At 50.4% G+C, this 20,423-nt stretch overlaps 3 protein-coding genes and 1 long non-coding RNA gene across 8 annotated transcripts in view; 3 read left to right on the top strand and 1 right to left on the bottom strand.

The window, feature by feature from the left end:
• The window catches only part of DOCK3 (dedicator of cytokinesis 3), a 192,326-nt gene extending 186,808 nt beyond the window's left edge, over positions 1–5,518 (top strand). For all 5 annotated transcript variants that reach the window (XM_069027878.1, XM_069027877.1, XM_069027876.1 and 2 more), the window contains 2 exons: positions 471–553; positions 1,030–5,518. In XM_069027878.1, coding sequence (XP_068883979.1) covers positions 471–553; positions 1,030–1,536 — 590 coding nt within the window. In that variant the 3' untranslated portion in view covers positions 1,537–5,518. The remainder of the gene's footprint in view (positions 1–470; positions 554–1,029) is intronic.
• The window catches only part of LOC138117507 (uncharacterized), a 34,932-nt gene extending 25,677 nt beyond the window's left edge, over positions 1–9,255 (bottom strand). The window contains exons 1-2 of the long non-coding RNA XR_011154683.1: positions 9,183–9,255; positions 8,611–8,696 (exon numbers count right to left, since the gene is read on the bottom strand). This is a non-coding gene — a long non-coding RNA (uncharacterized lncRNA). The remainder of the gene's footprint in view (positions 1–8,610; positions 8,697–9,182) is intronic.
• A 531-nt stretch (positions 9,256–9,786) lies between these two features.
• MANF (mesencephalic astrocyte derived neurotrophic factor) lies at positions 9,787–14,630 on the top strand. The gene is made up of 4 exons (XM_069028106.1): positions 9,787–9,942; positions 12,306–12,433; positions 13,219–13,360; positions 14,287–14,630. Exons 1-4 carry the CDS (start codon positions 9,855–9,857, stop codon positions 14,469–14,471), a joined length of 543 nt encoding a protein of 180 aa, XP_068884207.1. The 5' UTR covers positions 9,787–9,854; the 3' UTR covers positions 14,472–14,630.
• Positions 14,631–14,944: 314 nt separating this feature from the next.
• On the top strand, positions 14,945–19,062 carry RBM15B (RNA binding motif protein 15B). The gene has a single exon (XM_069028114.1). The coding sequence runs from the start codon at positions 15,000–15,002 to the stop codon at positions 17,748–17,750; it is 2,751 nt and encodes a 916-aa protein (XP_068884215.1). The 5' UTR covers positions 14,945–14,999; the 3' UTR covers positions 17,751–19,062.
• Positions 19,063–20,423: the final 1,361 nt, after the last annotated feature.

Below are 20,423 nucleotides of genomic sequence, written 5' to 3'. Positions count from 1 at the left end.
ACAACCATAAGCAAAAACCTCATAGTCTTTCCTGGTCTGCTAGGTCTTCAGGGTTTTTTTTCCCCAAATCTTCAAATTCTTGCAGTCCTTCAGCAATGTGCACTTGTGTGTACTCTGGGACTAGAATTTAGTGTGAGAGTGCTGAAGCTTGACCTGGCTTCTTACCAATCACCAACTTCAGCAGTAATTTAAGCTTACAAAGCCATTAAATGAAACTTCAAATGTTCATTGTTTAAGAGCCTGTTGCCTTGCCATGAGATCCTTGATACTGGAGCAGTGAAAAATCTCTCTCTGCACTTAATTTCTCCTTAGCAGCCTGTGTGTGACAGATGCACTCCACAGTATTCATCACACAGGCAGCCTAGGCTGGAGCATTTGGAGCTGTTATCTGGCATTACAGATCTAAACCCAGCTCTGTGGCTGCAATGAAGCAGCACAAGTCTGCATTTCTGACCCTTGTCTCGTTCCAGGACACTACTCACTGCATTTTGATGCCTTCCACCACCAGCTCAGTGATGCTCCTCCGGCACTGCCCGCACGAACGTTGCGCAAGGTAATGGCAGGAGAGCAGAGAGGGATGTAGGACAATGGGCTCCTGAAAGGAATCCCTCCTTCTCTGCTCCCACCAAGCAGCTTCTGAATACAGAAACGCTATTTTTAACATGCTAGTAACTTCCACATGAGAAAACCCACTGAAAGCTCTTAACCTATTCTGCTGAATGCTATAGAAATAACTTAAGGGTTGTAGGTCCTTCCCTTTTCCTGTTTTATACCATATGCTGTGATTTCAGCACCCTGATCATCACCCCAGCTACTGTTTCTCTAACAGCTCTGGTGTTGTGGAGTGCACTTGTCTGCCCACAAGTGGTACTTCCATACATGTAAACCAATAATCCTTGACATTTTGAACACAAATGGAACAGCACCGTTGTTAACAACACTGTCAAAAGCTGAAATGGGGATCAACACACAAGATGCAGCATTGCCTCCTTTGTCAATTTTAACCTGGTTTTGTTTCTCTCCAAACAGTCTCCTCTTCATCCTATCCCTGCATCGCCCACCAGTCCACAGTCTGGTCTAGATGGCAGTAACTCCACTTTATCCGGCAGTGCCAGCAGTGGTGTCTCTTCCTTGAGCGAGAGCAATTTTGGACATTCTTCTGAACCACCTCCTCGCACAGACACCATGGATTCTGTGCCAAGCCAGGCCTGGAACACTGATGAAGATCTAGAGACACCCTACCTCCCGGTCAGGTACAGTCTCTCTGAGCCTGATGTCCTGGAGTCGCTCAAATCCCAGCCATGCCGAAGCCACTCTGCTCCATCTGGAGTCATTCCTCAGGACACCATGGACCCTCCTGCTTTACCCCCCAAACCTTACCACTCCCGGCTGCCAAACATGGAGAACGAGGAGGGGATGATAATTGAAGATGATGACAAACACCGCCCGTTGCATCGTAAAGTGTCCCAACCAGTGAGTGGTGGAAAGGAAGAGCAGGCCAGGGTGGCATGGGAGCACGGCATCAGTGAGCAGTAGGGACAGCTCCTGGTACACAGCTGGCTTTGGCATTCCAGGTCTGGATACGACAGAGAGAGAGAGCAGGACTCGGAGAACAGCAAACCGATTTTCTACTGCCACAAGGTTATGTCTGAAGCCCACAAAAGCAATTGGGCCAGCATGGCAGGTTGCTGCTTTCCTTTTTAATTTCTTTTTACACCTTTCCGTTATGTTTTTTAACTTTCTGTGCAGTGGACAGTTTATTCCTTCTGCAGTTTCTTAACCACATCATACGGCATACGAGCCATAGAGACTTGCAGAAGCTGAAAAATACAATTTTAAGTGGAGGGGAAAAAGGGGGGGAATGTGGCAAGTTGATTTTGGACCTGCTTTCCTCCCAGTTCTGAGACGCACATGAGTAGAAGCAGTTGCACTAGGGACATATTTCTTTGCTGTACAGAATTGAAAGCTCATTGCTGAAATCAGGGATTCTATGAACTGTCAGGCTGGAAGGTGCATGAGCTGCAGGCAGTGGAAAGATGGCAATTCTAAGAAGAAATTGGCTCTTTTGAGAGCAGGATTGTACATATCTGTGCAGTGATCTCCCTGCATTGGTTCATAGGTGCTGAGGCAATCTAACCAGTGCTGATGCACTGATCTCCAAGATATCATTTCCAACAAACTCTGCCTCCTTTGTTTTTTATGTACTGTTTCATTTCTTAAATTTTGCTTTCACTGGCTAAGCCAACCTGCTTTCTCATGGGAATCGTGTTATTCATCTGTGCTACAGAATGAGAGGAGGTTGGTAGCTACTGGAGCTACCACCTCATTGTAGGCCTTTCCCATGCCCAGCTTTGGGCAGGCTGTTGACACCAGCATTTCTATTCCAGATTAAAACAAAACCAACCAAATTGAGTTTCTCATGCCACAGGCTGGTTGATGACCCAGCCAGTAACGAAAAGGTGGCTTAAATGCATCATATCCAACAATCCTTGCCTCAGGGCTGACCATCATAATTCTCACCAACTTCCATCACCCAGGAGCTGAGATTCATTCCCTGTTAACTCAATATCCTCAGTCCCTCCCAAAAACTCACTGCAGCTGGTGTGCAGGAAGAATCTCCCATCTCTCAGAGCAGACAGAAAACACCAGGACTCGAGCAATGCCCGGTATCAAGTGTACACCCCAGAGTCAGGGACCTTAAAGGCAACCTGTAAAGAGCAAGTGTTTGTTTCCTCTTTTGCTTCTTTAAAATGTATAGTAAGAGCTGCTGTTTCTCTCTTCTGTAAGGTTCATTTCTTTTTCCTTTTGTCCTCAGGCAGCAATACAGCCTTTCCCCATCACATGTTTTTTTTTTTATTGATAAGCTCCAGAAAGGGCTGAAGAACATTGGGGGGACACCAAGCCACACCACACAAACCAGAACTGTGCAGAGCTGAAGACAGTACAAGTCTATGAAACAAAACATGCCTTTTAATCAGTACTTGCACACTTCAGGAAAAAAAAATCCAGGGGTAGTATTGTTCTTTACAAAGAAAATATCTTGGCTCTAAGAAACCTTTTATTCCTGTTTTCATACTTTTCAAGAAACTTTCAATCAAGATAGTATCAAGTATTTAATGTTTTTAGATGAACAAGCCACCTTCCTTTCCATTACCACATCCACACATTTTAGCCTTCCTCATAACCCTTTTACCTGCAGACTGCAAAGCACACTCCATAGGATGGAAACAGCCCTCCCTCTTTTCCTACCACTGAAAAATCTGAAGCACATTCAAATAAGACCTCCACCATATAAATTAGTACCAGAAACAAGAACAGCAGTGAACTGACATCTTGAATTCTTGCTTAACTGCTCAGTTTCTCCTGCTAAAAAACAGCATAAAGAAGCAAAAAAGGATTATTTTAAATATTTTACAGGTCACCTTTAGCACTACCTCTAAATGCAGTGACTGGGCAGAGTACATGGTTTCTGAACTGGCTAAAGATGGTCTGCCTGTAAAAAGTCTGGACTCAGCAGTTGTATGAAGGGGACTTCAAGAGGATTTGTTTGTTTTCTTTCTCAAGCTCTAGCCCATGCAAAACTACTAAGTTAAGGATTTGTTTCTTAAATGGCCTATTTGGCTGGAACAAAGTCTCTCTTGCTTCCTCTATTTTGTTACTAACACAGGCTGCTTGTAATCATTATATCCTTCACAATTTAAACAATGATAATAAAATCTGGCCCATAGTGGATGTTTCATCTTTAGCAGGAAGGAGAGTTTTCCAATGCTAGGACAGTCATAAATGTTAACAAACCAAAGGTGGATCTCTGGTATAGAACAAATGTATGAAAACAACTGATGTTTTCAGTAAAGGTAAGTCAAGGTAATTCCTTAGAAAAGGGTGAAATGTTTTCACATATGCTATCCTCCAATCCCACTGAGACTTTTCCAGTGAAGTTCTTAGAAGAACTAAGTTTTAATTCCATCTCCCTTGCCCTGGTTTCCTTTTTTTCCTGGCAGCAAGACTAAAGTAGTAAATGTAGTGACTTACCGAGCTTTCTTAATGTGAAAAACCAGCAGGTCTTGCAAATAAAACTTTGCAGAACTAAGAATGCAATTACCATGGGACTGAGTCCCAGGCAGCTGGAAAACCTGCCCACCAGAGCTCTAATCAGCCTCTGAAAATGCATCATCCTGCTCTGATTAGAGACCTGGCACAACAGTGGTGAGTCCAGTTGGGGAGTCTGGCATTCCTATGTATTTGGAAGGGTTTGAAGATCAATCAGGTGATGTATACAAATACCTAATTTATGGCAGGTCCACATAAAGAAGGGTGGAATAAATTGCTGAATTTACCAAATTAAAGCCTCTCTGGAGTTAAATTTCTGTTATTGTTCTGATATCTACCAAGTATTCTGTCTCCCTTTTCAGTGTTTGCCTTAAAGGGGGCAGAAGATAGAAAGACTGTTATTAAGATTTTGTGAATCTTGGAACTATATTGCCTGGAACTACTATTTCTCTGTAGGGTGTGAGGTGTCTTTTAGCATAGTACAACTCCAACGTCAAGCTCAGTCCTGGAGTAGGTGGAAGCAACAGCAGTTGTTGCACTTGCCCAACAGGATTTGAAGATTCCTTGTATAAACCACAGCAACAGGATGTTTTGAACAGGACCTTGACATTCTATACCTAGCTCTAATTCAAACTTCAGTGTACTTGCCTTCATTGGGTTTTCTTTGCATAACAAAATAGCATGTGCATTCTTGAGAAAAATTGGTGGAATTCTGCTATAAATCTCTCCATCGTCAGTGTACCTGCTGCCCCATCTGAAACAAAATTGAGAAGGAGCTACAGTGGTAGAAGAAAAGCAATTAAAACAAGTTCTCTGAATCCTACTTTTTTTTTTTTCCAACAGTTGGGTTGGTTTTATTGCTGTATGCAAGACTCAGATCCTTTTTCGTCTTTTCCTCTGTTTGGTTTTTAGCTTACTTACCCTTTTTTAGGTAAGGGATATTGCATATCCCTTCTGTGGGAGTATCAGCCAAAACTGGGGAGGCTGGAGAGAGCAAGAGCCTTTGGGAAACAAATTATGTGATATTTAAAATTTCCTCTGATCATGCTTCTTTGTAAATACCCTCATTTGAATGCTGTGTATTTGTACAGGAAATTGAGCAAAAAATGTATAGATTGTGATGTCTGACTGGTATTCTGCCCTGTAAATGTGTTTTTAACCTCTGGCATTCTGTGCTTATTTAAAAAAAAGGCAAAAACCTCTAACCACTTCTCTTTTGTGTATTCATGTTTAAAATAAAATGAAAACAGCTATCTTATCTATAATGGAAATCAAATTCAAAAGGAAAAAATTAATTTGTACAAGTGTCCTAAAGGTACTTCATTGTATATATTGTGATAGCATGTTTCCAGAACCAACAAATAAGTGGTGTGAATTTTAGATGTAAATATCTGCCGTTTGTTTTGGGTTCCTTTCCCTTACCCATTCACTCGACTGCTGTGATGTGGAATTAAAGATTAATACCTGATATTAAAACAGTACAGCTGTATGGTCATTGCTGTCCTCGAGGCAGGGCTATCCTCAGGCTCTCCAAACCTTCACAAGAGACAAGGAACAGCCCTCACTTCCCACCTTTGTGTGAATGAGAAAAATGGGGGAGCAACCAAAAGGACTTTGTGTGTGGTGAGGGAACAGCTTCCATGTTACTCTTTTTGCTGACAGTGTGTTATTTAATACCAACTTCTTGAAGCAAGCAGCAGGGACATCCCCCTCCTGGTCTGGTCAGGTAGATGGACGTGGCACCTGCAACAGCCCCAGGCACATTTTTGGGGCAATACTTTCAGAGACAAAGGGAATGGGATTAGCTCTCCCCTAGGACATCTGTGGAGTGGCTGTGTGCCATCAGCTGGGGTTAAACCACCACTATCTCACTGCCTAAAAGATTGCTGCTCTTTCATTGCAATAGTACTTAAATACCGATCATTTTAACAGAATAGATGTGAAAGAATAGTAGTTAAGACGTGTAGGAACACAGGATTTGGGAATTCAGATGGTGACTCCTACATGCTCCTAATCTCAAATTTTCTTCCATTACCACTAATAAACCCAGTCATTGTACAGGAGGCAAAATAACTCATTTCATGTCTTGACAAACCAACAAAAAATCTTCTGAAACTTGTCTTAAAAGACATTTAGCAGCAAGTCTGACTCTTCATCTCCAGGATGTACATGGACTGCCAAGGCAACCTTTGCACACACCACATAAAAATACTGAGAAGAGAAAATGTAACTTGGTAGTTCAGTGCCTCTAAAATATCAAAGTGTGACTTAGCTAAAATGTTCACCTGATGCCTGAAGAAGTCTGTGTCAGTCATAAAACAGAATCATGGAATCATTCAGGTTGGAAAAGACCTCCAGATCACAAAGTCCAACCTTCAACTAAATACCACTATGCCCTCTAAACCATATTTTGAAGTGCTATGTCCACTTGGTTTTTGAACATTTCCAGGGATGGTGACTCCACCATTTCCTTGGGCAAACCTGTTCCAGTGCTTAACCATCCTTTCAGTAAAGAAATTTTTCCTAATATCCAACCTGAACCTCCCCTGGCACAACTTGAGGCCATTTGCTCTTCTCCTGTCGCTTGTTCCCTGGGAGAAGAGGCCAACCCACACGTGGCTATCTGGCTTTCAGGTAGCTGCAGACTGTGATAAGACCTCCAGCCTAAACATCCTGGTACTCTCAGCCACTCCTCCTAGGACTTATGTTCCAGACCCTCTACCCTATTGTCAGTCGGACCCTTTGAGACTGTTCCTAAGCCAGCTTATTAAATCTTAGTTAAGTAAATATATTTTATTCAGATAAAAACTATTTATTAACCAAGCACAAGAAATAAAAACTGTATTTTGGCGCAACTAAAGATGTGTGAAGCCCTCAGCTTTAAACAAGAGTTAAAAAAATACTCTAGTTTCTGTTAAAGGCAACAGAACAATTTTTTTCAGTGCAAGTCCAATACTTTATTTAAGCTGACACTAGTCAGATTGAAATCTAAATCCCATGTCCAAATACCTCTCCTTATCTAAATAAGAAAACTTCAGCAGTTTCAATATATGACTTGTCCGACTCAGTATGAATTTCATTACAAAGCTGATAAGAGGAGAAATTAAACCTCTAGAAATGACTCTAACCTGGCTGATAAAAGATTCAGCCTTCTACAGCCTATGCATAAATATGCCTCCATTTGTAGATGATTCTTAACAAGCCATGGATACAGAAACACAGACAGTTCACAAGGCAGAGCTCCGAGCTCAGGCATCTTAAAAGAAGGTTCACACACCACTTCTCCATTTTGATGGGCTTTACTGTCAATCCCACATAAATTAAACCCAAATTTGGAGTAATAGACCTATTACACTTCATCTTCTATTCAGCATTCATTCACAGCAGTACTGCATTACATTTTCCCAAACTGTTTCCCCTCCCCCCTGACAGAACCCACTTCTTTGTCCTCACAGCCCAACACCTGAGGCTGAGCCCCTTCATCCCCCCCACTGCTGTAAGAGATTTGTGTTCTCAGACAGCCGAGCCAGCACAGCTCCAGCCCCCACAGCAGCCAGGAACGTCCTCTATTGACCTTCACTTCCCAACAACTCCAATCCCCACAGATCCACCAAGCCAAATTAACTCTCCTGCCCACTCAATTGGCTGACTAGCCCAGAGCAGAGAAGGCTCCAGGCAGACCTTAGAGCACCTTCCAGTGCCTAAAGGGGCTCCAAGAGAGCAGGAATGACTTTGGACAAGGCCCTGGAGTGACAGGACATGAGGGAGTGGCTTCACACTGACAAAGACCAGGGTTAGACTGGATACTAGGAAGAAACAAGTGAGGACCAGCACAAGCTGTCCATCACCCAGGTCTCAGACAGGACAAATCCCTAATGCTCAGACAGAGCCTGGAGGGTGGAACGAACAGAGCCCCAAAAACCTCACCACGGATCAGGAAGAAGCACAAAGTAAAATGTGAGGAATCCATTCTAGCTGCTAAAACATAAGATATAAATAAAAAGAAGGAAAAAAAATTAATAGGAGTTCTTCCTCAGACCCATTTGAGGATCCCATATTGAAATACAGAGGCTCATTTCCCAATCCAAAACCAAATAAAATCACTCCTCTCCAGTTCCATAAAAATGTATAAAATTCCTGCTCTGTTTGAACATGTTTCATAACTGCACTATTTTGGTAGGTAAACTCTGTCCTTATCGTGACCCTCCTAAATTCTCCTAATTCTAAGTTTAAGCCCTATTTCCAACTAATTAAGAAGGCACTTCATGTCACAGTTCTTTTGGCCACTATCCTGATAAGAAACAAGGCCACTTTAAGCCACCACTTCTCTGCACAGCTAAGTGACTTTAGTGGGCAATCAACGTAAGCTCAGAAAAGCCAATAATCTTCATAAAATACTCAAATACTGAGTAATTCTGGGAATCATGATGGACTGACTTATAATATTAGTACCGATCTTAATAAACACATAGAGATAACAAGATCTAGAAATGTGCAGAACCACCTCTCCTAATAAACACATAATGTACTCTGGCAATTAGTGTCCTAATTACTGCTCACCTGCTGCGACCTTTACTGAATCAGGTGCTCCTCCTCTCCACACTGACTGTGTCACCTCGTCAGGCTTATCACTTGCACCTGATGACCTGCAAGAAAATTCTGATTAGGCACTGCCGCACCAGGCTGCCTCAAGAGCCTGCCTGTGCAAGAGAGCCCACCGAGCTACTTGGAGGCTCCCCTGCTGTAGTACAGGGCTGTGTGACTTGGCCTCTCCCTTTTTTCGCTGGAATGATATCCCAGGATATGCTAGAGTTATATGTAAAGCTGCACAAGGAGCTATCAGCAGATGTGTGCTCCTCTCCCAGCTTCAAGGGGATTTCAGTTATAAACTCACAGTGTTGGGGATTGTTGAAGGCAGTTAATAGCACAAACTGTGAGGGCTTTTGGAACAGAATCATAAAACATTCTGAGTTGGAAAAGCCCCACAAGGATCACCAAAGTCCAACTCCTGGCCTTGGCACAGGAGAACCCCAAGAATCCCCCCATGTCCCTGAACAAAACGTGATAGGCCGAGCAACTAGAATATTAAGTTGGAATTAAACAAAAAAAATTCTTTCTGCAAAAACACCCACCCAAGAAGCCAGAAACAAGCGCACACAGGTTGCTATTTTGACCTCTCAGCTGTCCCACCTCAAAGTATCCAGTCCTTGTACCTCACAGGGTGTACCCAGAGCCACCCGTGACGGGCGGCGCCCGTGCTGGCACTGAGCCCGTCCCTGCCACTCCCACCCCTCACGGGACACACATCTCATGGGCCCAGGCGGCTCCTCTACCCCGCCGACCTCCGGGGCTCCCAAACACAACCCCACCGACTCCACGATACCCGGAGGTCTGGAGCGACCCCTCAGCCTCACCTCGCGCTGCCGGACACCGCCCCGCCACAGCCGGGAGAGGGGTGGAGGGCGGAGCCCGGGCCCAGGGCGGCCCCGCCCGCCCAGAGGTGTGAGGATCTGCCCCTTTCCAAGATGGCGCCCGCGGCTGACGTCAGGGAGCGCGCGCGAGCGCCGTTCCCTTAACAAAGATGGCAGCGGAGGGGGGGCGGGGACCCGCGGCGCGCGCCGGCGTTCCGCCGCCTCCCCCCAATCAGCGGCCGCCAACTCTCCCGTGGCGGTGGCGGCGCGGCCAATGGGAGCGGAGAGCGTGGCGGCCGGGCGGGGAGCGGGCCAATGGGGCGGCGGGGGCAGCCGGCGCGGGGCGGTGGTGCCGCTGGTGCCGGTGCGGCGGGCGCTGCCGGGCGAGGCGGGATGCGGGCGGCCCACGGGCTTTGCGCGGCGCTGGCCCTGCTCCTGCTGCCGGCCGGTGGCCGAGCGCTGCGCGACGGGGACTGCGAGGGTGAGTGCGGACGGGCCCGGCCCGCGGGCACGGCGGGGGGAGGCCGCTCCTCGCCGCCGTCTCCCGCAGTCTGGCCCGTCCGCCGGTCTGTGGGGCCGGGACGCGGAGCAGCCTTGGGGCTGTGACAGCCCCGAGTGACAGCCCGGCTGCCGGGGCTGGGCCGGGCCGGCGGGAGCGCGGCAGGAAAAGTCTCCCAAGTCTGGCCAAGTGCGGGCGGGCCGGGCCGGGCACCGATCGCAGACGGCCGGTGCCGGGGCGGTGCTCGGGGGTGCCCGGTGCCGGGGCGGTGCGCCGGGCAGCCCGTGGGGCAGGCGGGGCGGGGCTTCCAGCCGTGCCCCGCTCCCGGGACGGGATCTCCCTTCCGAGGGTCTTGCACTCTGTCGGGAAGTTGCCGATCCCTCTCCACGGGGTCAGCGCTAGAGTACCAACGGGAAAGAGGAGCGACGACTCCGGGACACCGGACCGTCTCCAGGCCGGGAGATCAGCATTGTCGCATCTCGGCACTGGCGGGGCAGGGCTTCCCGCCGGCTGTCCCGGCCGGGTGACGGTGACCAGGGCAAGGGAGCAGGAGAACGCGAGTGAGGTTACTCATCCGGACCTCGCCGGGACTTCCCCCTTAGTCATCACAGTATTACGTTCACGGAGTGCTCGGAGTCCTCTCAGTGCGCACAGCCAGGAGCCGTGAGCAGCTGATCCAAATCAAGTCGGGCCCTTTGTGTACCACGGAAATACAAACGCCTCGGGGGTGGAACCTGTTGAGCTGCACAGCAAATTAAGCTGCTCTTGTGCAGCGAACTGAACAGATTCCCCAAGTGAAGCAAGAGGAACTTGAGGTGGGGCTCTAGTAGCTGGTTGGGAGTTTGGGATACTAATATCCTTTCTCTACAGTAAGACAGAATGAGGGGAGGGAACTGAGTAAATCAAAACTTCCCGCTGCTGTCCCAGCACTAGACTGGAACTTGTTTCTATCCTTCTGTGGCCATCAGTGTCACTGCCTGCAGCAAGTTTTTTTTCCCAAGGTTTTTGCTTCCCCGACAGCTTACAGTGGACATCAGTGTGTCTGTGACTGGGGACAGATTTCTGGGAGGTAAATAAGGGTGCTATATGCATACAAAGAATGTTTTCCAAAATGGCCCATCTTATAATTAGTTCTAGTTTTAATATAATGAAAGTTTCCACTCAGTTCTGTGATGGCCATACTCCATTTCCTGTCCTGCCCAATCACTGTGCCATGCATTGTGTTCTGAGTTGAACACAAGTTGCTAATGACAATAATATTTGCCAGTCCCTTCCTGCTGGGGTAAACAAATCCCATAAAAGGCATAACTCACCTGTTCCCTAGAGGCAGAATGGTTCCTGGCACTTGTCTTGCACAGGAAGGTGTGAGAATCCCCAGCTGCTGAGCAGGAATTGGTGGGGCTGCAGAGTGCTCCGTCCAGGTGATGCTGATGTCCACAGATGAGTTGTGAGCAGCAGGAGGACCAAAATCTGACACTGGGGCTGCAGAGTGCTCCGTCCAGGTGATGCTGATGTCCACAGATGAGTTGTGAGCAGCAGGAGGACCAAAATCTGACACTCGGGGTGTCCCTCAGTCACCCCACAGGCTGGCTGCCCTCCTTCCCAGCCATACACGGGGCTGCTGCACTTTGGAGCACGTGCAGAGCGACTGCTGCCAAGGGAAGGAGTGGTGACCGAGTTGTGCAGCCCTTCCCACAAGCAGGAACTTGGATCTGTCCTCTCAACTGCAGCTGCACTTGTGGGAGTGGTGTTGTGTCTAAGACTCTTCCCTCTTTCCATCCGAAACGGCATCAGAAGCTTGTGGAAATGAAAGGAGAAAGGTGCCATGTGGACATAGCATGGGATCACATTTCTCTTTCTCTTGGAAGTAATTTCAGCTGAAGCAGCCTGGTAATCAGTGATACCCTGAAGTCAGCACACAGGGAGCCTCAGAGAATTACGTACAGAGTTGGTTTTCTATCAGCACTGGGTTTGAACACCCGTGTTCCTACAAATTGCTTCCCGAAGCAGCAAGACAAATTTAAATTTACATTTTTGCATGGGCCTGGGTTTGTATCCATCCTATGATCCTGTGCTTACTCAGGACAGTGCACAGAGGCCCCTGGACACTTCATGGATCTCATTTCTCAGATTGTCACAAACCCACTGAAAGTACCAGGGTGTGTTGTTGATTCATGTATGCTCTGAATGACTTTTTGAAACATGGGTGAAGTCATTGGCTGCTAATGCAGATTCAGGAAAGTTCTGTTATCCAAACCCCCTATTCCATTTCCCTACAAGTGTCCTCTAAGAGCTGCCATGAGATTACTGCTCTGGCTGATGACTCTGTCCGTCTTCCCTTCCAGTGTGTGTCACATTCCTGGGAAGGTTCTACCAGAGTCTAAAGGACAACGACATTGAATTCACACCTTCCAGTATTGAAAAGGAGCTCTTGAAATCCTGCAAAGAAGCAAAGGGCAAAGAGAACCGCCTGGTAAGTAGGGGGAGTCAGTAATATTTGCCTCCTGCAAATGAGGGGAAACTGTTGCTTCTGAATTTGTATGATATGGCTTCCCAGCAGGGGCTGTTTCTCCTGGCTCTGTGGCCACAGTTGGTCCTGTATTTTTTATAAGAGAGGACCTGAGGAGTTCAACCTCTTCACCTTAAAAAAAAAAGGTAAAAAAACACCATTCTGTCAACAGTGATTGGACTGGCTGGCCCTGTGTCTCACTGTTACTAAAGCACTGGAGATTACAGAGCTTCTGTTTGCTGTAGGGCTTCCCTGTCCCTTAAGTGGTATTTGGGGTGCTGTATAAGCTGTTAAAATATTTATACTCTTTGGCTGTTTAGATGAAAACTAAAGGAAAACCAATTTGCCCTAAATAAAACCAGAGGCAATTTGTGAATGAAGAGCCCCAAGGAAAAGGCCCTGAACTCTCCTCAGAGAACTACAGAGATACCATCTGACATGCAGAGGGGGAACACTCAGAGAGTTTCTTTGAATGAAGAAGACTTTAGTCCTAATCCTGTTCAGTTTTTATAAAGTTAAGAAACAAGACCACCAGTCTCAGCAGCTGTAAAATCAGTGCAATGGAAAACACCTGCTCACTATCCTGGGCTCAGTTAGGCTCCTTTTGCCTGGCTCTAGCAGCCTCTTGGGGAGGTTCTGTAACAGTAAACATCCAGCTGCAAAACCAGATGAGGACAGGGATAGAAAACTCTGCTTTTAGAAGCTTTTTTTCCCCACGCATCCCCACTTCACTCTTTTCTTCCCTCTAGTGCTATTACATTGGGGCCACAAGTGATGCAGCCACCAAAATCATCAACGAGGTATCAAAGCCCATGAGTCACCACATCCCTGTGGAAAAGATCTGTGAGAAGCTAAAGAAGAAAGACAGTCAGATCTGTGAACTAAAATACGGTGAGTTGCCTGCACAAGAGGAAATGCCCATGATTTTCTGGGGTGTGGATCACTGGGGGTGAAGCAACATCCTACAACTACTCAGTCCTGAGTTCTGTAGCCTAGTTAGGTTGCACAACTTGGGTTGCTCTCCATGAACATCCTAGAGAGTTTTATGGAGATGCTTAGGTAAGATTGTTGGCTGCTAACCCTTCTTGGCCTCTGCAGGGACTCTGATCAGCCCTGGAATAACTAACTCCCAGGTGTAGCAGCACTGCTGCGCTCACATTGCTGTTTGGAATGTCGTGTTTGGGAGGGTGTGTGGTACAGCCTGGGGCTCAGGCCCTTGGCTGAGCTCTGCAGTCCCAGCTGCTCTCCTGTTCCCAGCAGCAGGGTGATAAATGCTGCTTTCTCACCTCCTCTAGTCTCTCCTCAGAGTATTCCACTCTCTGTTTCTCATCACCTTCCTTGAACTCTCATGTTCCTAGATGACTCTACCTGAAAAGACTAATACAAAAAACAGGCATAGAAATGCCTCCTTCTGCTTTCCCTTATCACTGCCCTTACATCCCCTGGAGACACCCCTTGGATTGCGGGTCTTTATACTTCTCATTTCTCCTACTAAGGCCATATTGCTTCCTGAAAAGCTTTTTGTTGTTGTCACTTGCTTACCTTTCCCTTGAAATCACTCTGCTACATTTCTTTTATCCAGTGGAAGAGAAGTGTTGCTGGTCGTACAATAAGGGTCTTTCAGGGCTATTGTGGAACTCCTGCATCTAAACTGCAACCAAGCTTTCTGTCTTCCAATAGTTTTTAGCATTAAGAGCCTTATCGCTGTCCAAAACCTTACTTAGACGTTCCTTCCACCCCCGCCACCTCTCTCCCTCCTGGCTTTTGGCTTCCTCGCCCACCTGGTGTGTCTGAGCGCAGCTCTGCTCTCCCCGCAGACAAACAGATCGACCTAAGCACCGCCGACCTGCGCAAGCTGCGTGTCAAGGAGCTGCGGCGGATCCTGGATGACTGGGGCGAGGTGTGCAAGGGCTGTGCCGAGAAGTCCGACTTCATCCGCAGGATCCACGAACTGATGCCCAAGTACGCGCCGAGGGCGGCCGGCGCCCGGGCAGACCTCTGAGGGCCGAGACCGGGGCGACCCTGGGGCGATGCCGGGGCTCTGAGGGGCGAGACCGGGGCTGCAAGGGGACTGTGAGGGGCGACCTCGAGGCTCTGTGGGGCTACTCCGGCCCCGCGCTTTGTACGGGACTTTCATTAAAGTTCGCCGGTGTGTACCGGGCGGAGCCGTGCCGTGTGACGTGATTACGGGACACACACACCCGTCCACACCCCGCACCTGCCGGGGCCCGACATTCCCCCGTCCTTCCCGCCCTCGCTCCATCCGCGGACCGGCGCCGTGCGCGCCCCCTCAGCCCGCCGGGGGGGGCGGGGCTTCGCCGCCCGCCCTGATTGGCCGCCCCGCTGTCTCGCGCGGGCGGCGGGAAGTGCTGCGTGACGTCACGGCCGCGTGACGCAGGCTTGCGGCGCGGCGCGCGCGGGGCGATGACGTAGGGCCCGCGCGGCGCGGCGGCCGGAGCCGCCTTCGCTCCCTTTTGTCCAAGATGGCGGCGGCCGCCGGAGGCGCCTCCTGAGCCGCGGGCCCGGCGCGATGAAGCGCGGCAGCGACCGCGACTCGAGCCCGCCGGGGGCCGCGGGCGGACGCGCGGCCGCCGCCGCCAAGCGGCCCCGCGACCGCGACCGCGAGAGCAGCAGCCGGCGCGGCCCGCACCGCAGCTCGGGCGCCTCCCGCAGCAGCCGGGACAAGTCCACGCCCGGCGGCGGCGGCGGAGGCGGCGGCGGCACCACCACCAGCAGCAGCGGCGGCGGAGGCGGCTCCAGCTCCCGCAGCCACCGCGGCGATGAGCGCGCCGGCGGCGGCGGCGGCGACTCCAACCACCGCCCGGCGGGGAGCGGCTCGGCCTCGGGCGCCCGCGGCGGCAGCCAGGCCGCCCCCTCGTCCTCCTCCTCTTCCTCGTCCCGGGCGCTCGGCGTGCCCAAGACCAAGGCGCTGCCGGGCGCCGTGGTGGCCCCGTCGCTGCTGCTGGCCGGGCCGCCGCCGGGCGCCGCGCCCTCGCTGCTGCTGGCGCCGCTCGGGGGCTCGGCCGGGCTGGCCGGGGAGCCGCCCGGCTCCTGCGAGTACAAGACGCTGCTGGTGAGCGGGCTGAGCGCGGCCCTGCCCGACCAGCTGCTGGAGGACGGACTGTTTCGCCTCTTCCAGCGCTTCGCGGGCGGGGGCGCCGGGGACATCAGTGTCAAGCTCTCCCACACGCCCGAGCTCGGCCGCGTCGCATACGTGAACTTCCGACACCCCGGGGATGCCCGCGACGCCCGCCGGCACGCCCGGGCCCGGCAGCTGCTCCTCTACGACCGGCCGCTCAAGGTGGAGCCCGTGTACTTGCGCGGGGGCCGGCGCAGCCGTACGCCGCCCCCCGCGCCCTCCCCGGAGCCGCTGGGGTACCTGCCGCCCCTGCACAGCGCCTACCAATACAAGCAGCGCTCGCTGTCGCCGGTCACCAGCCCCTTGCTGCGGGAGCCACGGCCCCGCCACGCTGCCGCTGCCGCCTTCGCTCTGGAAGCGGCCGCCATCGGGCTCTCCCGGGAGCGGGAGCGGGCCCTGGATTACTACGGGCTGTACGACGAGCGCGGCCGCCCGTACAGTTACCCCATCGTGGCCGAGGAAGACCTGATGCCGGAGGATGACCAGAGAGCCACCCGCAACCTCTTCATCGGCAACCTGGACCACAACGTGTCGGAGGTGGAGCTGAGGCGTGCCTTCGAGAAGTACGGTATCATCGAGGAGGTGGTGATCAAGCGCCCCGCACGCGGCCAGGGCGGTGCCTACGCCTTCCTCAAGTTCCAGAACTTGGACATGGCGCACCGGGCCAAGGTGGCCATGTCGGGCCGCGTTGTGGGCAGGAACCCCATCAAAATCGGCTACGGGAAAGCCAACCCCACCACCCGGCTGTGGGTGGGGGGCCTTGGCCCCAGCACTTCCCTGGCCGCCCTGGCCAGGGAGTTCGACCGCTTTGGCAGCATCAGGACTATTGACTACGTGAAGGGCGACAGCTTCGCTTACATCCAGTACGAGAGCCTGGACGCTGCCCAGGCCGCCTGCGCGCAGATGAGGGGCTTTCCCTTGGGCGGACCGGAGAGGAGGCTCCGAGTGGATTTTGCCAAAGCAGAAGAGACGAGATACCCGCAGCAGTACCAGCCCGCACCACTCCCCGTGCACTACGAGCTGCTGGCTGACGGGTACAGCCGGCACCGGAGCCTGGAGCAAGACTTGAGGGTGCGGGATAGGACTCCTCCGCACCTCCTGTACTCGGACAGAGACAGGAGCTTTGTGGAGGCAGACTGGGCCAGCCCTGCCAAAAATGCCGAACGCAGGAACAACCTGGAGAGCTACAGCCGGTCCGTGCGCAGCCGGAGCGGGGAGCGCTGGGGCAGCGACGGCGACCGCAGTGTGCCCAAACCGTGGGAAGAGAGGCGGAAACGCCGGAGTCTTTCCAGTGACCGCGGAAGGACTACTCACTCGCCTTACGAGGACAGAAGCAGGACAAAGGCCAGTGGGCCAGCTCTAGACCGCAGCCCTGACAGGGCTCGCAAGGAGAATCACACTACAGACCCCGGAGCCGAGAAAGAGCAGAGTAACTCCCTCCAGAACAATCGTCACGCGGCCGAGGAGAAACCCCATCGCGAGCCAGCCGACACTCCCCAGCCCAAAAAAAGGGACAGCGAACGCAATCATCGAACTGGTGAATCGGAATCAAAAACTCACGAGGAGCCAAAATCTGAGACCAAAAAGCTAAAGAATTTATCAGAATATGCTCAGACACTGCAACTTGCTTGGAATGGGCTTCTTGTGCTAAAAAACAGCTGCTTCCCCACCTCTATGCACATCCTGGAGGGAGACCTGGGTGTCATCAACGGACTCCTCAAAGACCATTCATCTGGCGGGAAGTTGACACAGCTCAAAATCGCTCAGAGACTTCGGCTGGACCAGCCCAAGCTGGATGAAGTCACCCGGCGCATCAAACAAGGCAGCCCCAACGGCTACGCCGTGCTCCTGGCCACCCAGTCCGCCCCGGCAGGGGCAGGGGCCGAGGGGACCTTCCCTGTGGTAGAGCCTGGCTTGCAGCGACGGCTTCTCAGGAATCTGGTCTCCTACTTGAAACAGAAGCAGGCTGCTGGGGTTATCAGCCTGCCCGTGGGAGGGGCGAAGGGCAGGGACAGCACAGGCATGCTTTACGCGTTCCCTCCTTGCGAGTTCTCTCAGCAGTACCTCCAGTCAGCACTAAGGACATTGGGGAAGTTAGAAGAAGAACATATGGTGATAGTTATAGTCAAAGACACTGCCTAGCCCACACTGTCTTTTCAAATTCCATGTTTTCTTTGTGTGTCACACAGCCCAGTTGTTTTTAAGGCTGATCATTTTGGTCGAGGCTCAAAACACCTTGACCAAAGTGGTAAGATTTTTAGTTTCTAATTAATTTTAATACCTATAATATCTATTAAAATTTTAAATAGAGCCCATTTTATTCGTTTTTAATATGTGACACTGTCCGCTGTTGTTCTGTATTTTTATTTTTTAACTGTATGAAAGTTGTCAGTAAAGCCTTGTTCACTGATGGATTTCTAAACTTGTGCGGTATCCGAGTTCTTACGGCCAGGAAGGGTGAGTTCCCTGTGCTGCAGGAGCAGCCAGGCCGGGTGAGGCCCCAGCCCAGCTCAGTTTCCCAGATCCCAGCCTTGAGCACCTCCTTCATCTTTATATGTGTCTTCAAGGTGGGAGGGGAAGGGGGGTTCTTTATGCTGAAAGAGACTGAAAGGTTGGGTCTGTATTTTTTTTTTGTCCTGTTTGCTTTTTATTTCGTAAATTTGAGTCTGGATGCTTTGCTGTTGAGTCTCTATTTGAGGATAGAAGCTTCGCAGGAAGCCAGCCTGCCAAGGAAGCAAATCCTGATCAAGAATAAAAGTGTTTTACATACACACCAAAAAATTAGTTGATACTTGGCAAAAGGTTTGCTGCTAAGGAGTGGACCCTGTATTCCAGTTGGTGAGGTTTGAGAGCACCTGCCACATGTCTCAGTCATAAAAGTTCTTGGATAAAACATTTGACATTCCAAATTTTTATAAAAGGAAAAACAAGCAGAAGAAAAAAGAGTGATTTAAGGGGGATCCCTTTTGGGCCCATATTAGATGTGGACAAGCCAGGGGCATGAAGGTGTTTGGTGAGCTGAAGGTGCCCATTTGCAGTCAATCATGTTGTACTACCTGGAATCCTTTATTGAAAGATAAATGGCAATTTTTTTTCCCCCTAAAGTTAAGATTTGTTTGCAGGCTTAAAAAAAAGAGAGAAATGCGCCTGGCTGGCTGAGAATGTGTTATGTTACCACAGGTAACCTGTAACAGAGGAACCAGTAGAGATCAAAATCTGAGCTCTAAAATGGGGTGGATCCATCACCTTTGCTGTCTGTGGTATGAGCGGGTTGGTTGGGAGGCAAGACCCCCTGAGTGCTCAGCACCATAAGGATGTGGTAATGAGTCCAAGTTGGAGTTAAAATCCACACTGTTCTGTTTGGGGATATTTTTATTTTTTAAAACTATGCCTGTAGATTTTAGGAAACTTACAGAAAATTGTGTGGGATTAAAAATGTTACATTTTAAAGTTTCTTTAGATTTGCAGGTGGTTTTTTGTTGTTCTCATGGTAAGCAAGTGAACAAATTGGGAGAACCAGAGTGGGAGAACCAGACTTACCTTGCACTAATCTCTGTGACCCAGCAACTCGTTGAGGGCTGCCAAACGCCCTTCTAAAACTCAGCTCTCAGGTATGATTGGTGTCACGACCTGCTTAGCAGGGAACATAACTCAGTCTAATGATGCTTTTATTTTTCACTTTTTAACCTGCAGATGTAGGGACATTATTAATATTAACAAGTGTGGGTTGGTTTTATGGGATTGGGGGGTTGCATTTCACTTGATGCATCTTCCATATCCCAGAAAATTATTCTGTCCTTAAGCACCCGAGTGCAGCTCCGAGGCTACGGAGGGTGTTGTCCATGCAGGGCAGGCACGGGTCAGAGAGGGGAGCTGGCTGCTCCACGGGGAAGAGCAGGGCTCTGGGAATGTGCTGTGGGAACAGAGGGGCAAACTCCACCGCCCAAAGCAGCCAGGTTGTACTGGTGGCACTGGGCTGCCACGGTTTCACACGGTTATAGGGACACCGACTCCACCCTCGTGCCCGAGTCCCCGACAGTGCCAAATGTCAACTGTAACGGTTCAGTGTTACCCGAACCAAGTGCTATTAAATACCCCTCGTGGCCAGTCCTAGAGCGATTAGAGCCTTTTGTGGGAGTATCCTGCCTAGGAGGTGGTGCCAGTACAAGTGCCCGCTTGGCTGGCATGGCAGGGAGCTGCAGCTCGCGGTGCTGTGGCATGGCCTTGTGTGTGTTATGGTGTGTGAGTGTTAGGAAGGGGAAGGAAAAAAAATCAGTAAATTATAAAAGCCGTGACTGTTTGCTGGCGAAGCCGAGGAACAGCCCAAAATCCCCCATCTCCCACTTTCCTGGTGCAATAAGTAAATAATAGTGGAGGGTTGTTTAGAAGAGGGGGCTGATGGTTGTGAGCACGTGAGACCAACAAATCTCCCTCCTACCAAAATTAACAGGTGTAAAGGAGAAGTTGGAGAGTTACGGGAAAAACACCTGGGAGAGAAGGAGCAGCATCCCTCTGCCACAATGACCTGAGCCTTCCCCGATCCCCAGCAGGCAAGGGAGCCACACCATGGCTTTAACAGACTGTGCCAAGGCCAAAGGTCCCATCCTGGACCCGTGTCCACCATCCCATCCCTTCACACATGTATCCAGGCTGATTCCAAGAGAAACAGGCCTGAAAAAGGGTTGGCAGTTACAGCAAAATAAATCTACATCTGGATCTTACAGCATCAAAGCCTTGGGCCTTAAACTGGGATGGACAGCAGTTCTGGGGAGTAGAAGGGGGGGCTGGGAGGCTTGAGCCCCTCAGTGATGCTGG

This window comes from Aphelocoma coerulescens, chromosome 12 (assembly GCF_041296385.1).
Source record: "Aphelocoma coerulescens isolate FSJ_1873_10779 chromosome 12, UR_Acoe_1.0, whole genome shotgun sequence".
In the NCBI taxonomy this organism is placed as follows: domain Eukaryota; kingdom Metazoa; phylum Chordata; class Aves; order Passeriformes; family Corvidae; genus Aphelocoma; species Aphelocoma coerulescens.
The sequence above is the reverse complement of the archived record's forward strand: the minus strand, read 5'-3'. Positions and strand labels throughout refer to the sequence as shown.

Excerpts from the sequence above, each read along its gene's own strand:
- MANF (XM_069028106.1), top strand. The coding sequence starts at position 9,855 with ATGCGGGCGGCCCACGGGCTTTGCGCGGCGCTGGCCCTGCTCCTGCTG. Across the intron at positions 9,943-12,305 it reads GCGCGACGGGGACTGCGAGG|TGTGTGTCACATTCCTGGGA; the intron begins GTGAGTGCGGAC and ends CTTCCCTTCCAG. Across the intron at positions 13,361-14,286 it reads GATCTGTGAACTAAAATACG|ACAAACAGATCGACCTAAGC; the intron begins GTGAGTTGCCTG and ends CTCTCCCCGCAG.
- RBM15B (XM_069028114.1), top strand. The coding sequence starts at position 15,000 with ATGAAGCGCGGCAGCGACCGCGACTCGAGCCCGCCGGGGGCCGCGGGC.